Genomic DNA, 24,577 nt, shown 5'->3' on the forward strand with positions numbered 1-24,577 from the left:
AACTGTGTGTTTGAGTGGGAGAGTTGTCCAAAGAGAGATAGAAACTGGAGCCTACGATGGACAAGTTCTCCCAAGGCGAGCGCTCAGTCCAGTCTCTTCCCTGGATGGACCTCCCAATCCCTTGGGAAGTTTTTAGAAGCAGACAGGAACCTGGACTTCCCTGCCATCTCTTCCTACCAACCACAAAGAGATTCTGACTCAGAAAGGTAGCCTGAGGCCCTATATGTGACTGGGCTCTTACACTTACAAGAAAGGAAACCCAACTCAAACTGGCTGGAACTGAAAGGACTCCTGTCACCGGGCTTCTGGCACAATTTGATTGAAGGGTTTCGATGATGTCTTCAGGACTCAGTCACTCTCCACCTCTGTTTGCCTCCGTGTTGGCTTCATCCTCATTTATCAACAGTGGCAAGACACCCGCGGCAGCTCCAGCTCATCCCTTTAGAAAGCCCTTCCAAGGAAACAGCTGTAGCTCCCAGTCACTCCAGCCCAACTCTCACTGGCCTGAACTGGGCCACATGTCCTCTCTGACCTAGTCACAGTAGCCAGGGGAGATGAGAGAGGACAACTGGTGAGGTTACTTCCTATTCATATGCCAGGTATGGAGTTAACTCCACCAGAGCCATATGTCCTGGGGAGAAGAAAGTTCCCCAAAGGAAACTGAGTCACAGTTACTAGGAATAGGGGGACTAGGCTCAGGGCAAATAAAATGACAGGTGTTGGCTCCCCTGTGGCCTCTACAGGGGACCTGGAGCAGGTCCTGGCCATGGAAGCTTTCCATGGGGAAGAAATGGGAGAGGCAGGTCAAGAGCCATGGGCAGAACAGCCAAGTAGAGGACAGAGGACCTGTGGCCTTCTGGAGGAGGGCTGACCTTCGCTTTTGTCATGGGGAGCAGAAGCTGAGTCTTTGGGGAAGCCTGAAAAGCTGGTGGGAGAGGCAGTGGAAGAGGCAGTGGGAGACAGCACAGTGGGGTCTCGGAGATGCCACGCTGGTAGTTTTGGTTTCAGGAAGGATTTTGATGCTGTCAAAGCCACAGTGGAGGAAGAGAAATGGGGTTTGCTCAATAAAAATGGGCTGGGAGCAAATGACAGGATTTTAAGGTGTAGAAAACAGGAGAGAGAAGGGTGGCCTTACTGGCAGAGGGTCTAGCAGGAGCAAAAAAGTGGAAAAACACAGAAAAGACTTGAAGAACAGTAGAGGCTGTATGCCTGGGGCATTTTTTCTTCATTTTTGTCTAGGTGTGTAACCAAGACTACAGTTTAAAATCAAAGTCTTTGGGTTAGCATTGGAGGCCCTCTTTCTTCTTACTGCAAACAAGAAAATCTATTTCCTGGTGTTTTTCTTGAGGCATCTGAATCCCCGCCTTTCTTCTGGGAGCCCTGAAGCACCTTTTGTGGTCTTTACATGTTTTGTGGATTTTCACTATTCTGCCTTTTGTGGCGGTTTTATGTGAACATGACTTGTCTTCCTTAATCAATTGTTTTTAAAGCTCCTGGAAGGCACTCTTTTCACCTCAGTGTCCCCAGGTCCTGGCCCCCACCTATGAAGAAAGAAGGGTTCAAGATAAGCCACATGAGGCTGTAACTTGTGCCTGGGGTAGACAATGCTCTACCTGAAAGAAAAATCTCCCAGGGTAAGAATTCTAAGCAGTGTAGGAAGAAGAAGAGGGGTACCTGGGGATCAGGCCCCTCAACACAAGCTAACTCCTGCTGCTCACAAGCTGCTACTCTCAGCTGTCAGGTAGGGAAAAAATGGAGGTTAACTGTGATCGATTTGCTTTCTCTGGGATGGAAACTTCTTCCTGTTTCACAACTGGGAGCCCAGAGCTAGCTGTGTCTGAGATGGCCCTAGCAGCCATGAATTCCAAAGAAGGAGGCCGATGCCCTTTATTGAGTGCCTGCCCTGTGCCAGCACTGTGTTCACTGCTTTACATACATTACCTCATTCAGTCCTTCCAGACGGGTAGATACTTTTATTATCAGCCCATCTTACAAATGAGAAAACTGAGCCTCAGAGATGTTCAGCAGCTTCCACATTGACAAAAGGGAGATTTACACCCAGGTTTCTCTGACTCCAGAGTCCCCCTGGAAGCTCCAGGGTTTGCAATGCTGGGGCCAGGTCAGGCTAGCGCAACACCCTCCTCTTTCAGTTCCCAATCACAAGGATGCTCCAGCTCCAAACTGTTTAGATTTCACTGCCTGAGCATTCCTGAGGGCCTCCAAAGTCCTGAAAGGGAAAAGATCAGTTTGCAGAATAAGGAGGGAATGAAACTAACTCCCCACCTCAGTTCCTCCATTCAGACTAGCCTGGGAGGGGAGTGGGGGAAGTCCAAAGTCCCTGAATTTCCTGGCCTGTACCTCCCAGTGCAGAAACTCTCCAACGCCCCCTGGTGTTCTTCAATACCATCCAAGTCTCCCAAGGATTCATTCCTCTGTAGAGTGGACTGGGACATCCCATCACAGGGATGGAGAAAACAGAGTGCCCTTGCCACTGAAGCCATCAGGGAAATCCTAGAACTGGAACTGGAACCCAGAGCTCCTGGCCACCGGCTCTTTTAGCAGCATCACCTTCTATTCCTGTTGTCCTCCATAGTGGCTGACTGGCCCAGCAGTCAATGTTACCTTTATTACATATGATCTAAGTACTTACTATGTTACAAGTCCAATACGCACTATTAAGTTTGCCACACTTTATTAGAAGCGCAGTGACACTGTATTACATATCAAGTTCCATCAGGTCAATATAGAAAATGGGAAGTTTGTACTGGCATGCCTTGTTATTTTGAAATGGAATCCCAGCACCACTGCTGCCCCCACCTCCACTGCATATTTGAAAACCCAGTCTTCTCTCCTCTGCCCGCTGTTCCAGGAAGACAGGCTTTCTCCCAAAAACTCAGTCCCACCACATTCACAGGAATGTCAACAGGCACAAGGAGATAAAGTCTCTTGGGATACAAATGCTACTTAATGTGGGGGGTGGAGGAGGTGACAAGAGAAGAGAGAAAACTACCAAATGCCCTTCAGGCCACCAGTTTTTCTCTAGTGGAATATAGGAAATGACAACAGGAGAGAGCCTGGTTAGCCCTAAGCCTCCCGCAGGGATGGAACCTGAGTTTGTGTAGGAATTGCTCACCTTTGATGACTGGGATGATTGAGGCAGGCTGGTCTCACCACACAGGGATAGATGGCATGGGTCTCAGATTAATGGCAGGCAAGAAGGGGAGATGTCAGGACTGGCAGGCGGCCCCACTGAGCCACCTCTCAGATACCTGGAATAAGATCTTCTGCTCAGTTTTCAGTGTCTCATACTATCTCAGGTCTTGGTCCTGAGAGAAAGGGCTGTCAGCTCTGCTGCCCGCTGGAGGGCTGACTTTTCACCCCAGAGTAAAGATGTGGTTGGCCGCCCGGCACTGGAGGAGCTGCAGATCTCAGGAGGTACAGAGCCCCCGGGGAGTCGGTTGTCGGGGGAGAAGGAAGGGGAAAGAGGTTGGGGGCTTGGGAGTAGAGGAGCGGTGGCTGAAGGGATCAGGTAGTCCTGATCAGGACGTGGAGATCCACCCACAAGCCCTGACAATAACTCAGTCGAGTTCCTGGAGGGTCTCAAGGGCTGGGAAAGGTGGAGTGGTGCCTGCCCCAACGCGTCCATGGAAGGTGGTGCCCGCCTCACCGCCTCCGTGGAAGGCCAAACGAGCCCTCGGTGTGAATCCGGAGAAAGAGAGAGAAGTGCAGCGCCAGCTCCACTCCACACCCCCTTCCTGCCTATAAATAACCCCAAGTGTCACTTCAAAGAGGACGGGGAGCGCGGGAGAGGGGCTCCCGGGCCGGCGGGCTGGGGCCGCCGGACCTGCTCACCACGCCCCCCACCCTGGGCGAGTTTGCATAAATAAACAAATCCAAGCCGTCGGCCCCGCGGGAGGTGGAGGAGGAGTGAGGGGGAGGAGGAGGGAGGGGGGCGGGAGAGATTAGTTTGGGAAGTAGCACGGATTGCTCATCCGATCCGTGCCGCCGCAGGGAGTGTGTCAAGTTACAGAGGCGCCGGAATCGGCCCCTGCGCTCCTCGCCAGCCGCCACGACCCACCTCTGCCCATGGGGCCCTCCATGTGCGCCCCTTCGCCCGGGGACTGAAACTGACTGGCCCGGGAGACACGAGGCGCCCAGAAGGACTGACAGCGCGGCACCAACTGCTCTGCAGACACTTGAAGGGAAAGACTGGGCGGAGAGAAGGAGAGCCGGTCAGATTCCCCTAACTTTCCTGGACTTGGAACGTTCTTCGAAATAACTTTTTTCTCACCTAGGTGTACCCCAATTACCGCTGGTTGTGCTTTTTCGGCACTTCCTCTCCTACTGCTAATTTTTCTGTCCTCTTTGCCGGGAGCAGCGGAAAGGGACGTTTTCCAGCGATACAAGCCCTTTCCCCCTGCCCCGCAGTTTGGATAGAGCCTTTTGGCAGCGGCTGTCGCCTTTATTTATTCTATTTATTTATTTATTGGTTCTCAAGACGCGAGAGGATGGTAGCGGAGCGCACCCACAAAGCGGCAGCCACCGGTGCCCGCGGCCCTGGGGAGTTGGGCGCGCCCGGGACGGTGGCTCTGGCGGCGGCGCGGGCGGAGCGCGGCGCACGGCTGCCGAGTCCAGGGTCGTGCGGGCTGCTGGCGCTGGCCCTCTGCTCGCTGGCACTCAGCCTGCTCGCCCACTTTCGGACGGCCGAGCTGCAGGCCCGGGTGCTGCGCCTGGAAGCGGAGCGCGGGGAGCAGCAAATGGAGACGGCTATTTTGGGACGAGTCAATCAACTGCTGGACGAGGTCTGTGCTCTTTGTTGCTGGCTTTTATCCCTCGCCGCGGCGCCCCCTCGCGCAGCCTCCAGACTGTTCAGCCGGTGTCCGCGGGCGCTCGCTCTCTGCGAGCCCCAGGTTCGCGCGAGTTGCCTGCGGGAGGGGTCGGGGACACGGACAGACGCTGCCCTACCAGGGATTCGGAGGACCTGGTGGGCAAGAGCATGACCCAGCGACTCCCGCCTCGGGCAAGCGCTCCCGGCCTCCAGCGCTGGGAGCGCCCTGGGCACGCCGGGCAGGTGGAGGAAGGCTGGGCGCGCGGAGGCGCGCGGAGGCGGGCAAGCTCCACTCCTCCCTTTCGGGACCCGGCCAGGGTGGTGTGACAGCCGCCCCGCGCCCGCGCAGCGGCAAGCGCGCCCAGAGGCCCAGGCCGAGGCTTACTGAGCCCCCATGGCCCTCCCCCTCCACCCCTTAAGGACCCGGGGGGTGCGGGGAGAGGGGACAGTTCTTGCAGGGGGTGGTGCCCTGGTCTCTGCTCACTGGCCCAGGCCGCTAGGGTCCAAGTGTGGGTCGCCTGGCTCTGCTGTCCTTGGCCACAAATTAGTCCACACCTTCTTTTTCCTAAACCAGGTTTCTTATTTTTCTGGAGAAAGGATGCTTTCTTCCATTCTCCAAATTTTTTTGATCCAAGTAGATTAAACACTACTAGCGTGTCAGGTAGCTATGGCAATCTTGGGAATACAGGAAAAGGCTGTACCCTCCCCAGGAAGGAGGGACATGCAGCCTCTTTATGCCACCAGAGGAAAGGCTGGGCCTTGACAGGGTGAGGCTTGATGATCTGTGGGAATCTGGACAGCACAGGGGATTCAGGGCCCAGATAGAGAGGAGGACAGGCAGGTGGGGGCCGCAGCAGTCTGGGAAGAGGTCCTGGAGCAGGCCCTGGCCATGGAAGGTCCTGGCCATGGAAGGTTTCCATGGGGAAGAAATGGGAGAGGATATCTTACTTAGCTGGAGGGAGTGTGCAGCAGTAAAGATCACGGTGGTAGAGTCCAGCAACCCTGGGTTTTTATCCCCACTCTGCTACTTGGAAGCTTGGGACAAACGCTCCAACCCCTCTGAACATGCGAAACAGTGCTGATGTAGCAAACACTGGAGCACAGCTCTAACTGTGGTGGGTGGGGTGCTGTGAGCATTTTGGCAAGATGTACCTATTCCCTATAGCCAGGCTCCTCTCAGCTGCCTCTGCCAGGCTGGCACCTGCTGGAGCAGTTCTCCAGGGTGGCCAAGGAGGAGATTGCAGGGCCAGAGCAGAGAGAGCGGTCACAGGGCAAGCGTACTGGTGCTAGTGGTGCACCCATGACTGCTGCTGTCAGCTCATTCCCACGCCCCTGCCAGGCTCCAGGGAATCCGGAGAACTCCATCGGGCCGTCCATGGTTCCCTGGGCCTGGGGTGGAGGTGGGGCATCTCTGGGCTCGGGCAGAATGAGCCCAGACTGGCTGGGTAGTGAAGAAGGTGTCAGGGCAGTGAGAGCTCCTCCAGGTATCTCGGGGGTCCTGGCTGCTGAGGGATAAGCATCTGATTTTCAGGGTTTAGCACAGCCCCTCTCTCCATGCTTTCCCCTTCCCAGACCTTCCTGCTGGCCTGACCATGCCCTGGCCTTTTCTAGCTTCTTGCTTCCACTGCTTCAGACTTAGACATGCCAAGTCGCATACTCTAGGGGCCTTGGGGCTAACTATTGTATCCGACATGCTCACTCCTTCCCTCCAAGCTGCAGCTCCATATTTACCCTACTGAATATAATCTTTTCAACTGCTAGATATGAAAGTTATCCCAGAGAGCATCTGAACTGAACCCCATTTTTCAGATGGGGAAGTTGAGCCCAGAGTCACATGGCAAGGCCCAGGACTAGAACCTCAGCCTCCTGGCCCTGTATACAATGTTCTTTGCGCTGTATCCTGCCACCTTTTTTTTTTTTTTTTTTTTTGGCCTATTCTCATTCATTCATTCAGAAAATGTTTACTGAGAGCCTGCTGCGGGTCAGGCATTGTGGGAGACACTTTTGCCCTCCTAAACTTACATACAGGGAGGTAGTGCACAAAGAAAATGGGCAGTGACCATGTCGTGTGCAAAAAAAAAAAAAAAAAAAGCTACAATAGTGAAAAAAGAGAGGGGCCTGGGGAATGCATTACATGCAACATTGTCTGATGGTGGTGGCAGTCATGGCAGGCTTCCTTAGGGAAGTGATTTTCAAATGAAGAGCTGAAGGATGAATAGGAGTTTGCCAGGCAAAAGCGGGTGAGTGTGAAGCCTTGTTCTAAGGGGACAAATCGAACAGCCTTTGAGGCTGGGGGCCAGAGGGAATTGGGAGAACTGGGGGAAGTCCAGGACCCCAGAGGACTGGGAGTGTGAGGAAGTAGGAGATGTGCCTGGAGAGAGACAGGCAGCCCAGGTCAAGAGGGGCCTTAGAGAAAGTTAGATCTAAATAAGAGTAATGGGGAGCCATTGAAGGGTTTTCAGGAAGGCAGTTATGCCCCTAGAGTGAGTGCTTACGGCTGGCAAAGCAGTAAGGCCAAAAACAGAAGGCTGCTGCAGGCCAGAGGGGACAATGAATGGGGGTAAAAGTAGGGTCAGAGAGGGGTGACTGGAAATGGTGGCTGAGGTCAATAGGGGAAGATGCTGGAGCCAGAGGAAAGGAGCTGTCCCACAGGTGGATGGCGTGAGTGGCCTTATCTGTGGGGGCCTTGTCTGTGCTCCTGGAGGGACACCCTAGGGTTGGGCTGTCCAATACAGTAACTGCTAGTCATATGCAACTCATTATATTTAAACTAACTAAAATTAAATAAAATTTAAATTTTAGCTTGTCTGTTGCAACAGCCTGGTTTCAAGTGCTCAGTGGACACTGCAGCTAGGGACTATGGAGCTGGACAGTAGAGAGAAAGAACTTGTACATCCTCGCAGAAAGTTCTATTGGCCAGCGCTGTGCTACGAGCAGCTTCTGGGCCTGCAAAGCAACTTGAGGGGACCATCCTGGGCCTTTCCCTGTGTAGGTGTGTTCTCCCAGGTCTGAGCAAAGGGCAGAGGAGAGCAATGGGTAAGGCAGAAAATTGGGACAGGCAAAAACCTGCCACAGGAGAGGAGAATTCAGAGACAAGAGAGGGGAAATGGTTTTGTTACAAAACAATTCTCCAAAATGGAGGTGCAGAAGGTCCCTGTCCTCATGGGGCACACACAGGCATCTGGTGAGTTTGGAGGCCAAGACCAGGATTCTAGCTGGGCTTTGCCAGTCGTGTGGCCTTAGGCAAGCCACGCTACACCCCTGCCCTTCAGGTTCATCTTCCATTAAATCTAGGCCCTGCCTCCCTCCTGGGATTGGGGGCAGATCGGAGACTTCACTAAAAGGTGCCATCACCAAAGGCCATGCACAAGACCAGATGAGTGCTCAGGGAGGGCTCTTAGGGATCTGGGGCAGGCAATCTTTGCAGCAGGCAGGACTGGGCCACTTCCTGAAGAATGGGAGAAGGACACTGGGGAGGGCAAGCCTGGTGAGGCACACGGCCTGTGCAATGGCCTGGGGGTGGGACTCCCATGCCAATGGGGAAAGCAGGTGAGGGGGCAGAGACTGCGTGTATGAGGCAGAAGGGAGAGGGAGCTGCAGGGAGGGCCGGCCAAGGGGACCCAGGAGGACAGGAGGCCTGAGAGGGGAGCCAGAGGCAGATCTGAGGGGACCAGCCCATGACGGGGGTGGTGCAGAGCCGGGATTGGAGGATGGCGGGAGCCAGCTCTGTGGGGAACCAGGAGTGTGCTTTCCAGACCTCAGGCCCCAGCTCTTCCCCCATCAGCGCCTCTCTCCTGGTCTGGGACCCTTAACGAGCACTCCAGCTGCCTGTTATTTGATTTGCTTGCTGTGAAGAAAGAAGCTGGAATGTCCCAAATGGAGAAAATCAGATGACACCTAGGACTGGGCAGCCGTGTGCAGTGAATGAGAAGGGAGTGGAATTTAAAAGAGCCAAATGCTGGGCCGGGTGCAGTGGCTCATGCCTGTAATCCCAGCACTTTGGGAGGCCAAGGTTGGTGGATCACCTGAGGTCAGGAATTCAAGACCAGCCTGACCAACATGGTGAAAACCCATCTCTACTAAAAAATACAAAAATTAGCCGGGCATGGTGGCGGGCGCCTATAATCCCAGCTACTCGGGAGGCTAAGGCAGGAGAATTGCTTGAACTGGGAGGCGAAGTTTGCAGTGAGCTGAGATCGAGCCATTGCACTCCAGCCTGGGCGACAGAGCAAGACTCCGTCTCAAAAAATAAAAATTAAAATAAAGAGCCAAGTCCATCTTCTAGGCCCAAGGGGAAGCAGAGGAGGGTCTCAGCAGCCATCTTTAAGGTGAGTTTTGAGAGATGCCAGGTAGACTCCCTAACCTCAGTAATAACATCAGAAACTGTAATAGAAATGTCCTGTAGTTATAGGGTGCATACAGGGGCCAATGCTATGCGTGTCACCACTATATCTCTTTCAATCCTCACAACTTCCCTAAGGGACTGACATTCACACCACCCCCTTTTACAGATGAGAAGACTGATGTCACTGTACCTCCCTCCCACTATCTGTGATTCATTCCTTTGGATGTTAAGGAATCTCCTGGGAGAGGAAGTGGTTGAAACTTCCAAGCTAAAATGTTAAGGAACCCCAGGCAGACTCCTTCATCCCTAAAAATAACAACAATTATAATAACATGTCTCATGTTTATACGGTGATTTTGGTGCAAAAGTAATTTCAGTTTTTGCCATTGAAAGTAATGGCAAAGAGATGTAGGGGACAGATAGAGGGGAGGGATCAAAGCAGCAGCTGAAAGATTGGGGCTGTGGATGGGGTCCTTTAGGACTGAAATGCTGGGATGAGGATGGGAAGAGACTCTTAAAGGGGATGTACATGTGTGCTAGGGTGGGTAACCTGTGCACAGTGTCCTGTGCTGACCGCAGCTGACTGGACCTCAGTATATGGACAGACTCTGGATCCAGGTTTCCTCAAATGCAGCCAGCACAAGGTGGTACCAGAGGAGTCAGGGGTGGGATCCAGACCCCAGCAGGCATCTCTCCTTCACCACACCTTCCCCTTTCCAGACAATTAACTAGGTCAGCAGTGGCCCATACATGGCTTGGGTGTGCCCTGCTCTCCATTCCAGGGCCCTCAGCAGACATTATTAATCAATTGCTGCACACTTTCCCATGGAGCTTACATGCAGCCTCAGAATCCTTTTCAACAGTGTTCAGGAAGCTGCTACTTACTAGTGAGGGTTGGTGTTCAAGACGAAAAACTATTTCATAACTCTAGATTTTGTTTTTTTAATAACAGGTGCTTACTATAAAGGCAGGGAGAATTACTAGAGCTCTGCCGCTTCTCCAAAGGTCTTCGAACTAGCAGATAGCTCTGAACAGACTGAGGACCTCAGGAGGCAGCCAACCCTCATAGGAAGGTGGTGGGGAAAACCAAAAGCATCTCAAACACCATTCCATCTGCCCTAAGCACAGCTTTACGGTTTGATAACTCCCAGAAAGATGTCTTTTCCCCTTCTTCTTAATCACTCTAGACTTGCCCCACTGCCCTCTGGAAATCCTCCTCGAACCACTCCAACCCAATGTGGGCTCTCTCCCTGCTCCAACTTCCTGTTGCTCTTCCTAGGTTGTGCCAGACATTTAGCTCAGAGAAGGAAAATAGACACAGCATGTGTTGTTGGCTTTCCTTATCCCAAACGGTAGCAGATACTACTCATCGCTCAACACACTCTTTCCCATTCAGCCTAGGTAGGCCTCGGAATCCTTCTCGACACAGTCCTCCAGTGGCATGGAGAATGGCAACCCAGGCTGCCGCTCCCGTCCATTAGAGTCAGTGCACAAGAGGAAATCCATTTGCCATTCATGGTTCAACCCAACCACATTGTACAACGGTCTCTCCATGTGACCACCCATGACCCGATGACAGCGATAGAGGCATGCTGTCTTGGGTCCCTTATTAATTCTAGCCCAGGACTTTGCACATAATACGCAGCTCTCACAAATTAGCTGTTGATGTAAGGTCCCCCTGTTAGAGGCTGGGGAAGGTTTATTAGTCAGCTCTCCTCGCAGCGTACCTGGCCCTGGACCCAGCAATTGGCTCAGCATTTGCTCAGGGGGTGTTTCTCAGCAACCAGCAGAGGATGAGATGATTGACTTCTGTGTGTCCAGGCTGCATGCCTTGTCCTGGCTGGGAGAGCAGGAAAGGCTCAGTGATGTGTTCCCCACTGGGCAGAGAAGCTGGGGGCACCCACCCCCTCCCATCCTCTACTCCCAAGGTCAGGAGCTTCATTTTTACCTGCCCCAGCTGGCTGCCAAGGTTTTTCTTTACAGAGTCGGGGGGTGGCAAAATGGTGAAGCAGGTAACACCATAGCATTTGAACCCCTGCCACTAACTGTGTGACCTGAGCCTCAGTACCCTAATCTGAAAAATGGAGATGATGACATCCTCCTTACAGGGTTGTTGTAGGATTAAATGAAATCATTTGGCTAATGGCAACTGTAACCATTGCCACCTCGCTCATCATTGGAGGCGGTAATATAGGGCTTCATGCACCTTGTCTACAACTTTTATTAGTAGCTGATATTTATTGAGTTTACGCTGTGTATTGAGCTTACACTTACACTGTGTACCAGGGACTATTCAAAGACCTTTACATCTATTGATTCACTAAATCCTCACAATAATCCTATGAAGTGGTTACTATTGTTACTATTCCCTTCTTACAGAAGAGAGAATAGAGGCACAGAGAAGTTAAGCAAATTTCCCATGGTCACACAGTAAGTGAGTAGCAGAGCTAGGCCTTGAAATCAGGCAGTGTGGCCCAGAGCTGGCATCCTCAGCCACTAGGATGTACTTGTCTGTATGAAGTACCATACCTCTCTAACTCTGCTGAGGTCAGTCAAACCAGCCAGGGGCTGGGGATCTGTTCAGTTTGGTTTGGCTCCCAGAGGCAGTGTTTACTGAACTGCCTTGGCGTTAGGGCCGCGCCACCATCTTTGTTGTAAGAAAGACATTATGAGTGTTGCTAATTACATCAGGCCTTGGTGATGAGCACTCTGAGGGAAGCCCTTGTCCAGTCTTGGCCTCTGGAATGCTTGGGCTTCCCAGGGTGGATGGGTTTGTTCTTGTCTCTCGGACTCTGAACTGGCCACTAGGAAGCATAGCAGCAAATCTAGGGTTCAGCCAGTGGCAAAGGCTTTTGTATGAGCCTTGATCCCAGATCCTATTTGATCACTCTGCCTTTGCTGTTCTTCTACCTCACTGTATACTGTCTGTCTCTCTGTTTATATCAGCTGCCTGAATGCTCCCTTTTAGAGCCAGAGAGGGGTAAAAGATCTGAAGTAACTAAACATTTTAAAGTTACTCTCCCCTCCTTCTCACTGATCCAGTTGTCCTCAAAGGCTTGCCCTTGTACGGGTGATGCTGGTTGCATTAGAATCGCCTGGGGAGCTTTCAAAACACGCCAGGCCAATTGTTCCCAATACCTGCTGCAGATGTCTGTGGGTAGGGCCTGGCTGTAAGTGTCTAACGAGCTCCACGGGTGATCGTGTTCTGCGGCTGGGCCTGGCAGGCCCTGAGAATGAGAGAGAGAGAGAGAGAGAGAGAGAGACAGAGACAGAGACAGAGACAGAGACAGAGAGTCTGTGTGGCCCAGTGCCTGGAGCTCCCTGTGCAGTGAAACCCAGACCCCCTTACCCGGGTCCCAAGCAGTGCTCGAGGGGCTGAGGGGCAGTGATGAAGCTCACGGTGAGATGTCAACAAAAGTCTCCGTGTGCACTGGGAGGTTTGAAGAAGGGCAAGCAGCAGGCTTTTTGCTGTTGTTTTCCAAAAACAAAATTAACTGAGGTTTGCCCTCCAGGAAGCCTCAGAAATCCTTCTCCCACCTCTTTGGGTTGGGTTCTGCCCCTCCCAGAAACAGTCTATTGAGCCCTCAGTCAGAGGGAAGTCAGCAGGCTTCTCCAAGGGAAACTGAGGCCTGGGTCTGGGAAGACTAGGGTGGATGGGGTCACCAGCTGCGCTGGGTGTTGTCTGGGCCACTGGCAGGCCCCAGCAGCAGCCCCTGCTGACACTCCCGCTCTCCCAGCCACAGCCCTGGGTGTGGGGCCTCCTTGCAGAGATGCTGTCTGTGGCGGAAGGGGTGGGCCTGCTGGCAGGGGGTGCTCTCCTGGTCCTTCAAAGAGCAAGGGCCAGCCAAGCACAAAGGGGCAGAACTGCCTGCCAGAGAGGCTGGGCATGGCCTTTGAGGGGACACTGGGCCCCTGTCTCCCTGCCTGGCGGCTATTGTAGGTTTTCCTGAAACCCCACATGGCTGGGGCCCACGTAGGCTGGGCCTCTGCCTCCTTGGCCCTTTCCCATCCTCACTCCCACCCCAGCCTTGCCTGCCTCCTCAAGTCTGGGTCATTCTCCTTTGAGCATTCGTCCAGGCATTTCCCTCTGCCCACACGCTCCTTCCTCCTGCCCACCACCCCCTCCCTTCAGGCGCTTCGGTTTTTTATCTGCTCTTTGGGTTGCAGCAGGAGAACCTTGCTGCCCCTAAAGGCTGTTGTGGGTCCTGAGCTTCTGCCGTAGAGGGACTTTGCACCCGCTGCCCTCTGTCAGGCTGCAGATGCTCTGCGAAGGCACCTCTTTAGCACCAGGTCATGCTCTGATAAGGTGGCCTGTAGGGCAGGTCAGAAAGGGTGACCTCTCGGGACAGGGATGAAGAAAGGGGGCTGGGTTAAAGGGGCATTTGCCAGGGCTCTTCCAGGAATAGCTTCATCCACCTCCCCCTGAACTGGCACTTGAGGTTTCCTGGAGTTGGGGGAAGCTCTGTGACATGGGAGGTCAGAGGGTGCTCCGGACACCTCCAGCCTCACCCGACTCCATAGAATCAGGAAGGGCCTTCATAAGTCAGGTGCTGCTCTAGGAATTTCCTACAGCAGCCTTGGTCCTCAAGCTTACACACCTCAGTGATGGGGAGCTCACTACCTTATATTGCTGACTGTTCCACGGTAGGACATCTCTGGCTCTTAATGTCATCAGAGGCCCAGCCAATCTCTACACCCACCAACCCACAACTCCAGCATGTCTTGAAAGCACCTCAAACTCTACATGTCTAAACTGAGCAGGAAATCCACCCCTCACCAGCATCCCTTCATATGTGAGCACGATGACCTCCAGCCACACCCACCCCAGCCCTCCTGCCCACACCTTCTCAGCCTCTGCAGACCTGTCCTCTCCTCTCCATCCCTGCCTGCCCTCCCCAGCCCGAGCTGCCCCCCTAACTCTTCTGCTCTCACCCATGCTGTCCTGACTCTCTTATCCACACAGCAGCCAGAGGGGACCTTTTAAAAAACTAAGTGTAATCACGCCGTCTCCCTGATTAAACTCTTCAGTAACTCCCCATTGCTCTCAGGCTAGAGACCGCATTGCTAAATGCGACCCATATGGCCTTCAGGTGCAGCCCTTGTCACTCTCTCCAGCCTCATGGCTCACCTGCCCTTGCTTCTGGAGTCCAGCTACATGGTGGCACGCTGTCAAGGCTAGGAGCACAGGCTCTGGAACCAGATTGCTGGGTTCAAGACCAGCTCTGCCAGTTACTGGCTACGTGACCTTGGGCAAGTTATTCAAGCTCTCTGTGCCTTAGGTTATACCTCTGTAAAATAAGGGTAATGATAATAAGAGTACTTTTATGAGGGTTGTGTTTAGGATTAAACAAAAGTTAAGATACAAAGTGCTTTGAGTAGTGACTGGTACTCCAGTAATAGATCATCCAATCTCCTTGAAAGAGCCAAGTTTCACCTCTCACAGGCATAGAGTCAAGGTGTGGGCTCTGAGCCAGGCTTCCTGGGTTCAAATTCTGCCTCTGTCCTTCCAGGCTGTGTGCTGTCTTGCAGGTTACTTGGCCCCTCTCTGTCTTAGTTTCCTCACTCATGTAATGGGTTGCAGTGAGTGCTGGAGGAATTAACATTAAGCTGGTGCAAAAGTAATTACTTTTAATTGCCATTAAAAGTAATGGCAAAAACTGCGATTACTTTTGCACCAACCTACTCCATGCAAGATGCTTGCCTGGCTCCTAAGAAGTGCATTATTGGGTTAGCTTTCAGCCTCTCCCCTGTGCCTGGGCCCCTCACCTGGTGAGTTACTGCTCAGCTTCAGATCTTGGCTCATGTCTCACTTTTCTGCCATGAGCCAGACTAGTCCATGCCCCGGCTGGCTCTCAGCTCCTTGCCCCTTTTGGCCACAGCTCTGATGACAATGGCTGCCCCACATTGATGTGTGGTTTGTAGGCTCTTCTGTTTCCCTCCCTAGAGTATAAACTTCATGGGAGCAGCCTCAGTCTGCTTTGCATAACAAGGTTCCCAACATTAACCCCTAGAACATTGTAGATAGTCAATACCCATTTGTGAAAGGCAGGAAAGGAGGAAAGAGGTCCCCAACATTCACCCCAGGACTTCTTTGTGGTGGGGGGCCCCTGCCTTATCCTGCACCAGGCCTAGAGATGACCCCTGAACCCCTGAGATCCTTGAGGTCCTGGGCCCCTTGCCAATCTGCCTCCCATGGACACCATCAGTTCTGGGGCCCGGTTCCTTGACTCCTTGTGGCAGTAGCAGGGCCTTGGGTTAGCTAGAAGGAAGGACTTCCTCATACGAATGCTGCAAAGCTCACATAGGGGTATGTGCCTCCTGTCCCTGACTTTTTTCCTGAACCATAGAGCCTGGGGCCACATCTGTCTGTGGTTCTGGTGAGACAGGGAGGCAGAGGGAGACAGAGGCAGTATGTGGTATCTGGAGGACCCGCAGGCCCCTGTTTCATGGCCCTGGGAGTCTATGATCAGGTGCCAAGTCCACTGCACGAAGAGAACTGTTGAGGTAGGGAGAAGACAGCTCCTAAGGCACCCCCGTGGCACCCCCTCCCTGTCCCCAGCACACAGGCCCCTGCAGCAGCCCATGCAAGTCCAGTTCTGGTGGGTGTGGGTTGGATGTCTTGATTTCCTCCACTTTGATTTCACCCTGCCAAGCTGCCTGTGCCCTGGGGCATGTGGCTACGAGTGGGCCTGTCCCTTTAACCCCTGTGGTGGAGCCAGCCGTCTCCTGCAGTCCCTGGGATGTAGCCCATGGAGCCAGCACTGAGCAGCCAGGTCCTGCCTCTGTACCTCCTCACGGAAATGCCCTCCCTCCCCCATGCCCATTTGTCCCAATTCTGCCAAAGCCCACCTCCTCCTGGGACCACAGGGATGAGTCCTAGAGGGCTGACCTAAAAGTAAGTAATTTGGTTCAAGTGTGGATTGAGACATCTGACCCGGGCCCCTGACATCTGAGGGCCAGCTCAGTCTGCAACGGGGCAGCCAACCCAGCAGCAGTTATGCTGCAGGATGATCAAAAGGCCTCTAGCAGATGGGATCAGGTCCCCGCCCTGTGGCAGGCATTGTGATCAGAGTGCTGGCACAGGGGCCGGAGCTTTGTCTGCTGTGGTCATTTCAGTGGGCACCTCCTCTTCCTTCAACTCCTAGTTCTCAGTCAAAAGGCAGGGCTGCAGGTCAGACCCTCCTCACTCACCCTCCCTTTCAGGAAGAGGGGCTCTGAGTTTCCCAGGAGGAGGAGGAGGGACATGGCAAGTGCAGGAAACTTGACCACTTGTCGCAGAGGTGCATGCCATGGAGCCAGGGCAGCAGGGGTCAGGCCAGCCTTATTACAGCAGGTGGGAGGAGGCAGGCCTGGCACTGGCTCAAGAGAGAAGTGGCCTTCACCTGGCCACCAAACAAAACAAGCTGGTGAAACAGGTGCTCACCCTCCTCACATCTGGATACCTCTGTTTATTTTTTGGCCTCATCTCATTTTATCCTGCCAGCTGTCTTGCGTAGTCTAGCAGATCACTTAGATTATCTCCATTTTATGGATGAGAATATCAAGGTCCAGAGGGGTTATAGATTTTGCTTAATACACAGTTAGTAGGAGAGTTGAGACTAGACCCCAAGGCTCTGGCACTCCCAAGTGTAGTCAAGCTGATATGATATGATTTCAACACTGCCAAGCTCTGCCTACAATAGATTCTTCACTGGAGTTTGGGGGCCATCTGTGCCAACCCAAAAGAAAGTCCCACTCCAGCCTCCAAGGGAATAGGAGGCATGCACTAATAATGTCAAAAATCAATTATTAAATGATATTTTCCACCTAAAGTGCTTAGCACAGTGGCTGATATATGGTGTTCAATGTGCATAGCTGTTATCACTAATATTAACTCTTGTTTAATAATTCCACCCAAAATTGACAGATGCTCCGTGGTTTCCCAGGCACTTGCCTCTGCGTTATCTCATTCGGTCTCCACATTGGCACTCAGGAAGCTGGCAGGGGGTGGTGGGTCATATCCCTATTTTGTAGATTCCCCCTGAAGGGACGTGCCAGGCTCAAGGTCACAGCTGCAGGTCTCACCTGGCTTCTCCCTCTGGGCTGTGTCTATGCCACAGCTTGGACCCACCCCACGTATTGCAGAGGCCCAGGTTGAGCTAGGACGTTTTAAGAGCCCTGAGGCTGAGACACAGGGAGGGAGTGTTCCCTAAAGCCAAGACCAGGCTGGAGCCACATTCTCTGGGGGGAGTGAGTAGCTGCCTGGCATTTTCCCTTTGATACTGATACAGGCATTTTAATAGCTGCAACCGATCAGGCGGGTGATGTTTCAGCTCTGGCCACATAGGGCATTCCAGGAGGCCCCGGCTGCCAGCAGGGGCAAAACAGGAAGGCTTCTCTGCCCAGGGTAGCTGAGGGTCCACCCTAGGGCCTCATCTTGGGGGTGTCTCACCATGGGTCTCAAAGTCAGATGTCAAGGGGGCCAGGCTGGTGGCCTAAGTAAGTGAAGCTGGCTTTGGAGAGAGAGTACTTTGGTAGCCTAGATGGCACATATCCATCTGAAAGGGGCAACCACCACACAGCACCACCTGATTGTACATGCTCAGTGTTGCCAGGTCTCCCATTGTGCAAGAGAGACCAGAACTGGATGTGAAATCTCCTGATGTGTGAACAACCAATATTTATTGAGCACCTACTATGTGCCAAGCCCTGTTTTAGGTGCAGTGAATAGAACAGAACAGAAAAAAGTATCCAGGTCCTTGTCGAACTTACATTCTAGTGCTACAAAGAGACAATAAGTAAGATAAATAAGCAAAAAAAAAAAAAAAAAAAAAAAATCCTAAGGAGGAAATAAAACAAAGGGGTGTGCTGGGGGAGGAAGAATTTTGGAGGAAGGGGTGCAGGAGGTGAGGAAGGCCTAACAGCAAGCCAGGTAGGTAGCTAGGAAGAGAACACCCAGGCAGAGAGCCCAGTAAGTGTGAAGGCCCTGAGGTAGAGAAAGCCCAGCATGTATGAGAGCTTCAGAGGCCTGTGTGATTACCCTGGCTGCCGTGTTGAGAAAGGTCTGCAGGGGCACGGGCAGAAGTCGGGCATTCGTTAGAAGGTTATCACAGTAATTAGGCCAGGTGGTAGTCATGGAGGTGGTGAGAAGGGGTCAGATCTCGGATGCGTCTGGCACGTAAAGAACAGGAATTGCTAATGGAATGGGTGTAGGGTGAGAGAAATAGACATCAATGATAATTGTGAGGTTTTGAGCAACTGGTGGGATGGGGAAGCTGATGGTAGGGGCAGGTCCAGGGAGGAGTTGGGAGAGTCTATCAGAAGCTCAGTTTTGCCAGGCTAATTCTGAGATGCCTATGAAGGGCCATATCAAGCCGGCAGCCAGATAGATGCATCTGAAGTTTTGAAGAAAGGTATAGGTTGGAGGGCGTCATCCTGCATAGATGGCTTTGAAGCCATCAGACTGGATGAGGTACCCTAGGGAGCCAGTGTCTAGAGAAAGAAGTGAGACCCTGGATGTGGACCCTGTGACTTCCAACATTTAGACATCAAGTAGATAAGAAGGAATCAGCACAAGACTGAGAGGGCACAGCCAGGGTGGTGGAAGGGAAATGGGGAGAGCGCGTATCCTGGGAGCCAAGGGCAAGAAGTGCCCCAAGGAGGAGGGGGGGTGAGCAAAGGCTGCAGCCTGGCTGAGAGGAAGCATGAGGACTGTCCACCAGATTTGGCAACCCGGAGGTCACTGGCAACCTGCAGGACCGTTCTTAGGGGACAGTAGGGGAAAAGCCAGGTAGGAGTGGTCCAGGAGAGACGTAGGAGGCAGCGAAGATTGTCATCCAGGAGTTTTTCTAGGGAAAGAGCTAACCAGAGTCAAAAGAGGATTATTCTCTTTTCTGTTTTTATGCTGGGAACAACAACAGCATATTTGCATAATGATTCCGTGAGGGTGGGCTAACTACAGCTAAATCCAGCTTGCAGCCCGTTTTTGTAAATATATATTTTTTATGGGAGCACAGCCACACTGATTTGTTTCCAAACTATGGCTGCTTTGGCCTGCGATGGAAGAGTGGAGTAGGTGTGGCAGAGATCATGTGTCTCACACAGCCTCAAATATTTATGTTTGCCGGCCCCTGATGTAAATGATCCAATCTAGAGGAGGGGATTGATGAGGCAGGAAGGCAGGGGACTTGCTGGCGACAGGAGGGGTTGGCCCTCGTGGAAGCACAGATGGGGAGCTTAGGAGGAGAGAAGGGTGCTGGCAGGCGCAGATGCAGATGGACGGCACGTGTAGTGGTGGCTGCCTCGGGAAGCCCTCTTCTGCTTGCTTTTCTTCTCAAGGTCATCAGTTGACAATGAAGTTGGGGGAGGGGGCGTTGGTGGTTTGGGGAGAGGAAGTGTGAAAACTCCCAGGACAGTGCAATGGTGAAGGGTTGAGGGAACCACAGAATGATTGCTGGGCTTCCGTTTGAGATCTGGATCATGAATTTAAAGTAAGATCAGTCGGCGAGGTCGTGTGTTTCTCCCGCTTTACCCTGCTGCCTGTGTGCAGGGGTGGGGTAGGAGGAGACGTTGGATCTAGCCAGGCTCGTGGCTTAGTGAACAGGGCGGGTGTCAAGGCAGTGGAGGGTGCAGACAGGGGGTGGTGATAATCACTGGCCACAGAATTTGAGCCGGGCATGGAGGGAAGTGACACATGGTAGTAATGGACAGTAAAAAGTTGGTAGGACCCGCAGGTTGAAGGCCCTGTGGGATTCGAGGGTCCCTGGGGCCGGGGTGTTAGGTCCTTGGGAAATGGAGATCTGTGGGCAGAGTGTTGAAGCCTAGACTGTGGATGGGTCATGGTGCTGTTGAGTTAATACTCTTTCAAAATAAACTCTGGGCAGGCCAAGAAAACACTTACACCCTGAACTGACCTGGTTTTCTAGCTGTGCCTGTGGTAGCTTTGCCTGCTCAGATGCCTCCATCCCCTCCAATCAAGGCTCCCGATTTCCGGGTCCACCTTTCCCACCTGCCTTCTCTCCCAAACTCCAGAGCTGCCCATGCCTACCCTGCTGGGCTCCACAAACTCGCCGTCTTCCCGCAACGTGCTCTTGCCGCTGTTATGTCCTAGAGGTGGCATCTTGGCTGCCCAAGGCAAGGCCTGGCTCCCACAACCACCCCAAATCCATCCAGTGCCCAGTTCCTTCTTCCTCCCACATCTCTCCATTGGGTGATGACCATGACATCCTCCAGAGAGGACCTCAGCCCAAGCGGTCTCACTGGTCTATACTCAACGGGCTGCTGGAGTGCCCTTTATACCACCCAAATTTGACCACATGACCTCCTTGCTTAAAACCTTTGAATGGTTCCTCCATGCTAGAATCCTTACCTGGGCACACAAGGCCTGGTTATTAGTCATGGTTCTCCAGAGAAACAGAAGCAATAGGCTGTATATAGATGCACAGAAAGCGAGTTATCAGAAGAGATTGGCTCATGTGATTACGGAGATGAGAAGTCCCTTAATCTGCCATCTGCAAGAAAGAGGCCCAGGAAAGCCAGTGGTGTAGCTCCACTTAAACCTGAAGGCCTGAGAGCCAGGAGAGCCAATGGTGTAAATTCCAGTCCAAGCCTGAAGGGCCAAGAACCAGTTGTGGTGCAGGGGGAGTCAATGTTCAAGGGCAGGAGAAGATGGATGGTCCAGCTCAAGCAGAGAGAGCAGAGTCTCCCTTCCTCTACCTTGTTCTACTCAGGCCCTCAACAGATCAGATAATGCCCACCCCCTATGGTGAGGACACTGTTCTTTCCTGAGTCTACTAATTCCAGTGCTAATCGACATACCTAGAAAGAATGTTTTCCCAGCTATCTGGGCATCCTGAGCCCAGGCAAGTTAACAGATAAAATTAACCCTCACAGCTCCCACTCCCAACTCAACACCCAGGCCCTCCGAAGTCTACAGTCACCTGCACACATCTGAGTATGCTTCTCCCACACCAAGCTCAGCTGTTTGCTGATGGACTGTGACTCATTCTCTATTTTGCAGTCTCACAATTAGTAGAAAATAAATATAGGATCTATTGAATAAAAGCATTGAACTTTTATTCCTGGGTCCTGAAGTTAGAGGACCCAGAATTTAAGCCCTCTGGGGTTTACTTGTTCAAGGCAATTCCCTTTCCCTTTCTGGGACTTAGTTTCCTGGATTATACAATGGGGCTGATTTCTAGCCTGCCTGTTGCACGGGTCAGTGATGAGGGTCAGGTGAAGTCTCAGGAAATGTGAAAGTCACATGGAGGTCTACCTTAGGTTGGGTTCCCAAGGGAACAGTCTCCAAAGTGGAGGTCTATGAGTAGATGACTTACTTATTTGACTTATTGGCATCAACATAGGAGGGGGAGTGAGGGAAGCAGTTGGGCAGAGGAGGGGCTGAGCTGTGATACAGTCATGACAGAGGCCCCAGCTGGTCCTGTGGGAGCTCCATAGCTGGGGTGGCCCTAGAGTCAGTCCAATTTGAGGCAGAGGGACCAGGTCTGCATTCCTCCTGTCTATCAGTAACTGAATATGGGTTGCCTTTGGGGGAGAGTGTGACCCTGATCAAGGCTGCGTCCTTGAGCTGAAAGCAGCTCCCAGAAAGAGGCTCAGCCATCAGCAGCCAACACTCCCAACAGCTAAACCACTGGTCTAATCCTGGGAGCCTGGATGGCCCACCACAGCACCCATGAGCTGTGGTGCTTTATGGCTGTCAACAAGCCCCGGAACCAGTGGCAGGGATCCATGTTACACATTCAAAGTCTCTGCCCCTGCCTTAATGACCTGCCTTCCTGCCCCCTACATTCCTATCCCATGTCCTCACTCAGATCACTCCAGCCACACTTCACCCCTTCCTGTTCCTCAGATGCTCCATGAACAATCCTGTCTCTGGGCCTTCGCCTCTGCTGTTCCCTCTGACTGGAACACACTTCCTCCAGACACCAAAGGATTCATTTTCTTACTTCCTCCAAATACCGCATGACTCATTTTCTTACCTTCCTCTGGGTTTTTGCTCAAAGTCCCCTCAAAAAGAGGACCTTCCCTGACCTCCTGGTATAAAAAAACCACCTTCCATCATTCTCTGTCCCCTTGCTTTACTTTATTTTTCTCCCAGCATTTATCACTGCCTGTTATACATTTTTTGTTTTTCTATTGATTTTTTCTTCCACAAGAAGTTATGCCCCTCTAGGGGTGTGCCCCATGAGGATGGAGCAGGGGCGCCACCCACTCATGCCACAAATTCTGTCTCCAGCCCAACCCTGTGATGGCAGCTTGCTCAGTGCTGCTGCTGAGTGGGTGACAACTCCGATGGTTACAACCTTTAGCCAAAATGCTGCCGACTCCTCTGGTCTTGGCTTGTCAGTCATTTAGCCGACCTGTGTCATGTGCCTTCTGGGTGCCAGGCCCCCAGGTGATTGGTGGGGAGGGATGTGGAGGCAGGTTCGTACAGTCCCTTACAGGAAAGCAGCATTCATGAGCCAGGCTCAGAGCTGGCTATCACCAGAGGGGCTATCACCAGACTTTGGCCTGGGGGCTCATTTGTTTGCCCAGCGGCCGCTCTGTGCCCACCTGTACCTTGGCCTCAACATTCATCCTCCTAATTGTTACTCAGCCTCCCCTTTCTAAGTGAGGGTCCCCACTTTGGGGTGTTTCCCCTCTTCTGGTCTACCTTGATCTCGGCCCCCTTCTGCCCTCAGAGCCCCCCATCCCACCTGTCACTGTGTTCCCTCCCCAGGCATTTGCACTCACCTTCCTCCAGCAGGTGGAGCGGGCTTTGTGCCAGGAGGCGTGAGTTCACACCTCAGATCCACTACATCCTGGCTGTGTGACCCTCAGCAAATCACTCTACTTGCTCTGAATCCTTGTGAAGCTTTCTGACCTTCCCTCCCCACCCCCAAACCAGAGGCGATACCACCCTTATGACACCTCCCATATTACTTTCTTCACCTCTCTTGTGGCCCACACTGAGCGGCAAAATTTCACAGTAGAGAGGAAGCAAATAGCTCTGGCTGTCATCCTAACTCGTCAACCTTGTCAGGGTAGGGACTACAGTACATCAGGTGCAGTCAGTCCTGGCCAGCCAGAGCACAGGCTTCATGTGGCCAGATCTTTCAGTTAGTTTTTCAAGAGAAATTACAAATGCAGATTTGCACATGAAACCACCCACTTCAAAATATTGGCAACAAATTCAATAATAATAATGATTTAAAGCTCACTGTGGGAACCAAATAAAATACACTGAAAGGCCTATTTGGCCCTGGGGCTACCAGCTTCCTATGGCTGCATGAGCATCACAGTGTGGGTTTGAATCCCAGCTCTGTACCTTACTTCAGCCTTGACCTTGGCCAGGTGCAGTCTCCTCTCTGTGCTTCAAGTCCCTTACCTGTGACATGAACATGGTAATAGCTAACATTCATTGAGAACTTCCTGGGTATCAGGTGCCATTCTTTCTATGCATTAATCTTTCTAACTTCGCAGTAATCCAATGAAGTGAGGACTCTTATTAGCCCAGAGTCTGAGAACTGTGTGTTAGTCCAGTCAGCCTGGCTCTAGAAATATCCCTGTTAACTGCTAGTCTGGCCAACTTTGTTGCAAGAATCAAGTAAGAGTCCTTATGAGACCCTTGTCACATTGCCCTGTGCAGTGTAAGCCTGCAGAGTTGACACACAGGGGAATCCTGCATGCATGGTCATTACGCTTGCTCTTCTCCACTTGCCACCATGAACATGACAACTCCTCGAGGGTCGGGGTGTTCTACCTCTCTGATGCTCCCACCTCTTTGGGACCTTCCAGGTAGGCTCAGTGATTTGAAGGGAAGTGAGGAAGATATTTGGTGGAGGGGTGCAGAGAGCCTTGCCATCCCCCTACTGCTGCACCCCTGCCCAGCCTGCAAATGCTAGCTTTGTAAGGGACACCAGAAGAACAGAAGGCACTGTCCCTGCCCAGGGGTCCATCAGGAGCCCAGTCCAAGGCAGGAAACAATTAGCAGAGAGCTGAGAAAAGCATGTCATTGTGCACATGAGCATGAGGTGCAGGAAGATGCAACTGGTTTATAGGATCCTGTGTTTGGGGTTAATTTCTTTAAGAGTGCTCCAAAGACATCAGACTCTGTGATTACCGGGATGGGCTTTCTTGTCTGCTTGTTATTACCCAGATGCCCGGTGGCCAGTGGAAGGCCATTAACTGCCTGTCTTTGATCCAGGAAGAGTTCTGCCGGTTTCCCCCTCTTCCTGCCCTCCTCGTCAGCCCACAGCTGCTTTCCAGGGCTTGGTGTCTACGAGCTCCTGGTGACTCCTCTTGTCTGTCTCCTTGTACAGAAATGGAAGCTCCACTCAAGGAGGCGCCGGGAGGCCCCAAAGACATCTCCAGGATGTAACTGCCCACCAGGTAAGCAGCCCTGCAAATAGGTGACCGCGGATGTT

General features: G+C 52.5%; 1 protein-coding gene across 1 annotated transcript; it reads left to right on the forward strand.

Annotated features, from left to right (window-relative positions):
* The first annotated feature begins 3,821 nt into the window (after positions 1 to 3,821).
* Positions 3,822 to 24,577, forward strand: LOC129136120 (collagen alpha-1(XIII) chain). The gene is made up of 3 exons (XM_054659683.2): positions 3,822 to 4,232; positions 4,499 to 4,802; positions 24,473 to 24,577. The coding sequence occupies exons 2-3, from the start codon at positions 4,509 to 4,511 to the stop codon at positions 24,560 to 24,562; spliced, it is 384 nt and encodes a 127-aa protein (XP_054515658.1). The 5' UTR covers positions 3,822 to 4,232; positions 4,499 to 4,508; the 3' UTR covers positions 24,563 to 24,577.

This window comes from Pan troglodytes, chromosome 8 (genome assembly GCF_028858775.2).
Source record: "Pan troglodytes isolate AG18354 chromosome 8, NHGRI_mPanTro3-v2.0_pri, whole genome shotgun sequence".
Classification (NCBI taxonomy): Eukaryota; Metazoa; Chordata; class Mammalia; order Primates; family Hominidae; genus Pan; species Pan troglodytes.

What these genes read in the sequence shown, in the direction of transcription:
- LOC129136120 (XM_054659683.2), top strand. Translation starts at nt 4,509, where the DNA reads ATGGTAGCGGAGCGCACCCACAAAGCGGCAGCCACCGGTGCCCGCGGC. An exon ending in TCAATCAACTGCTGGACGAG is followed by an intron (nt 4,803 to 24,472) that starts GTCTGTGCTCTT and finishes CTCCTTGTACAG; the next exon opens with AAATGGAAGCTCCACTCAAG.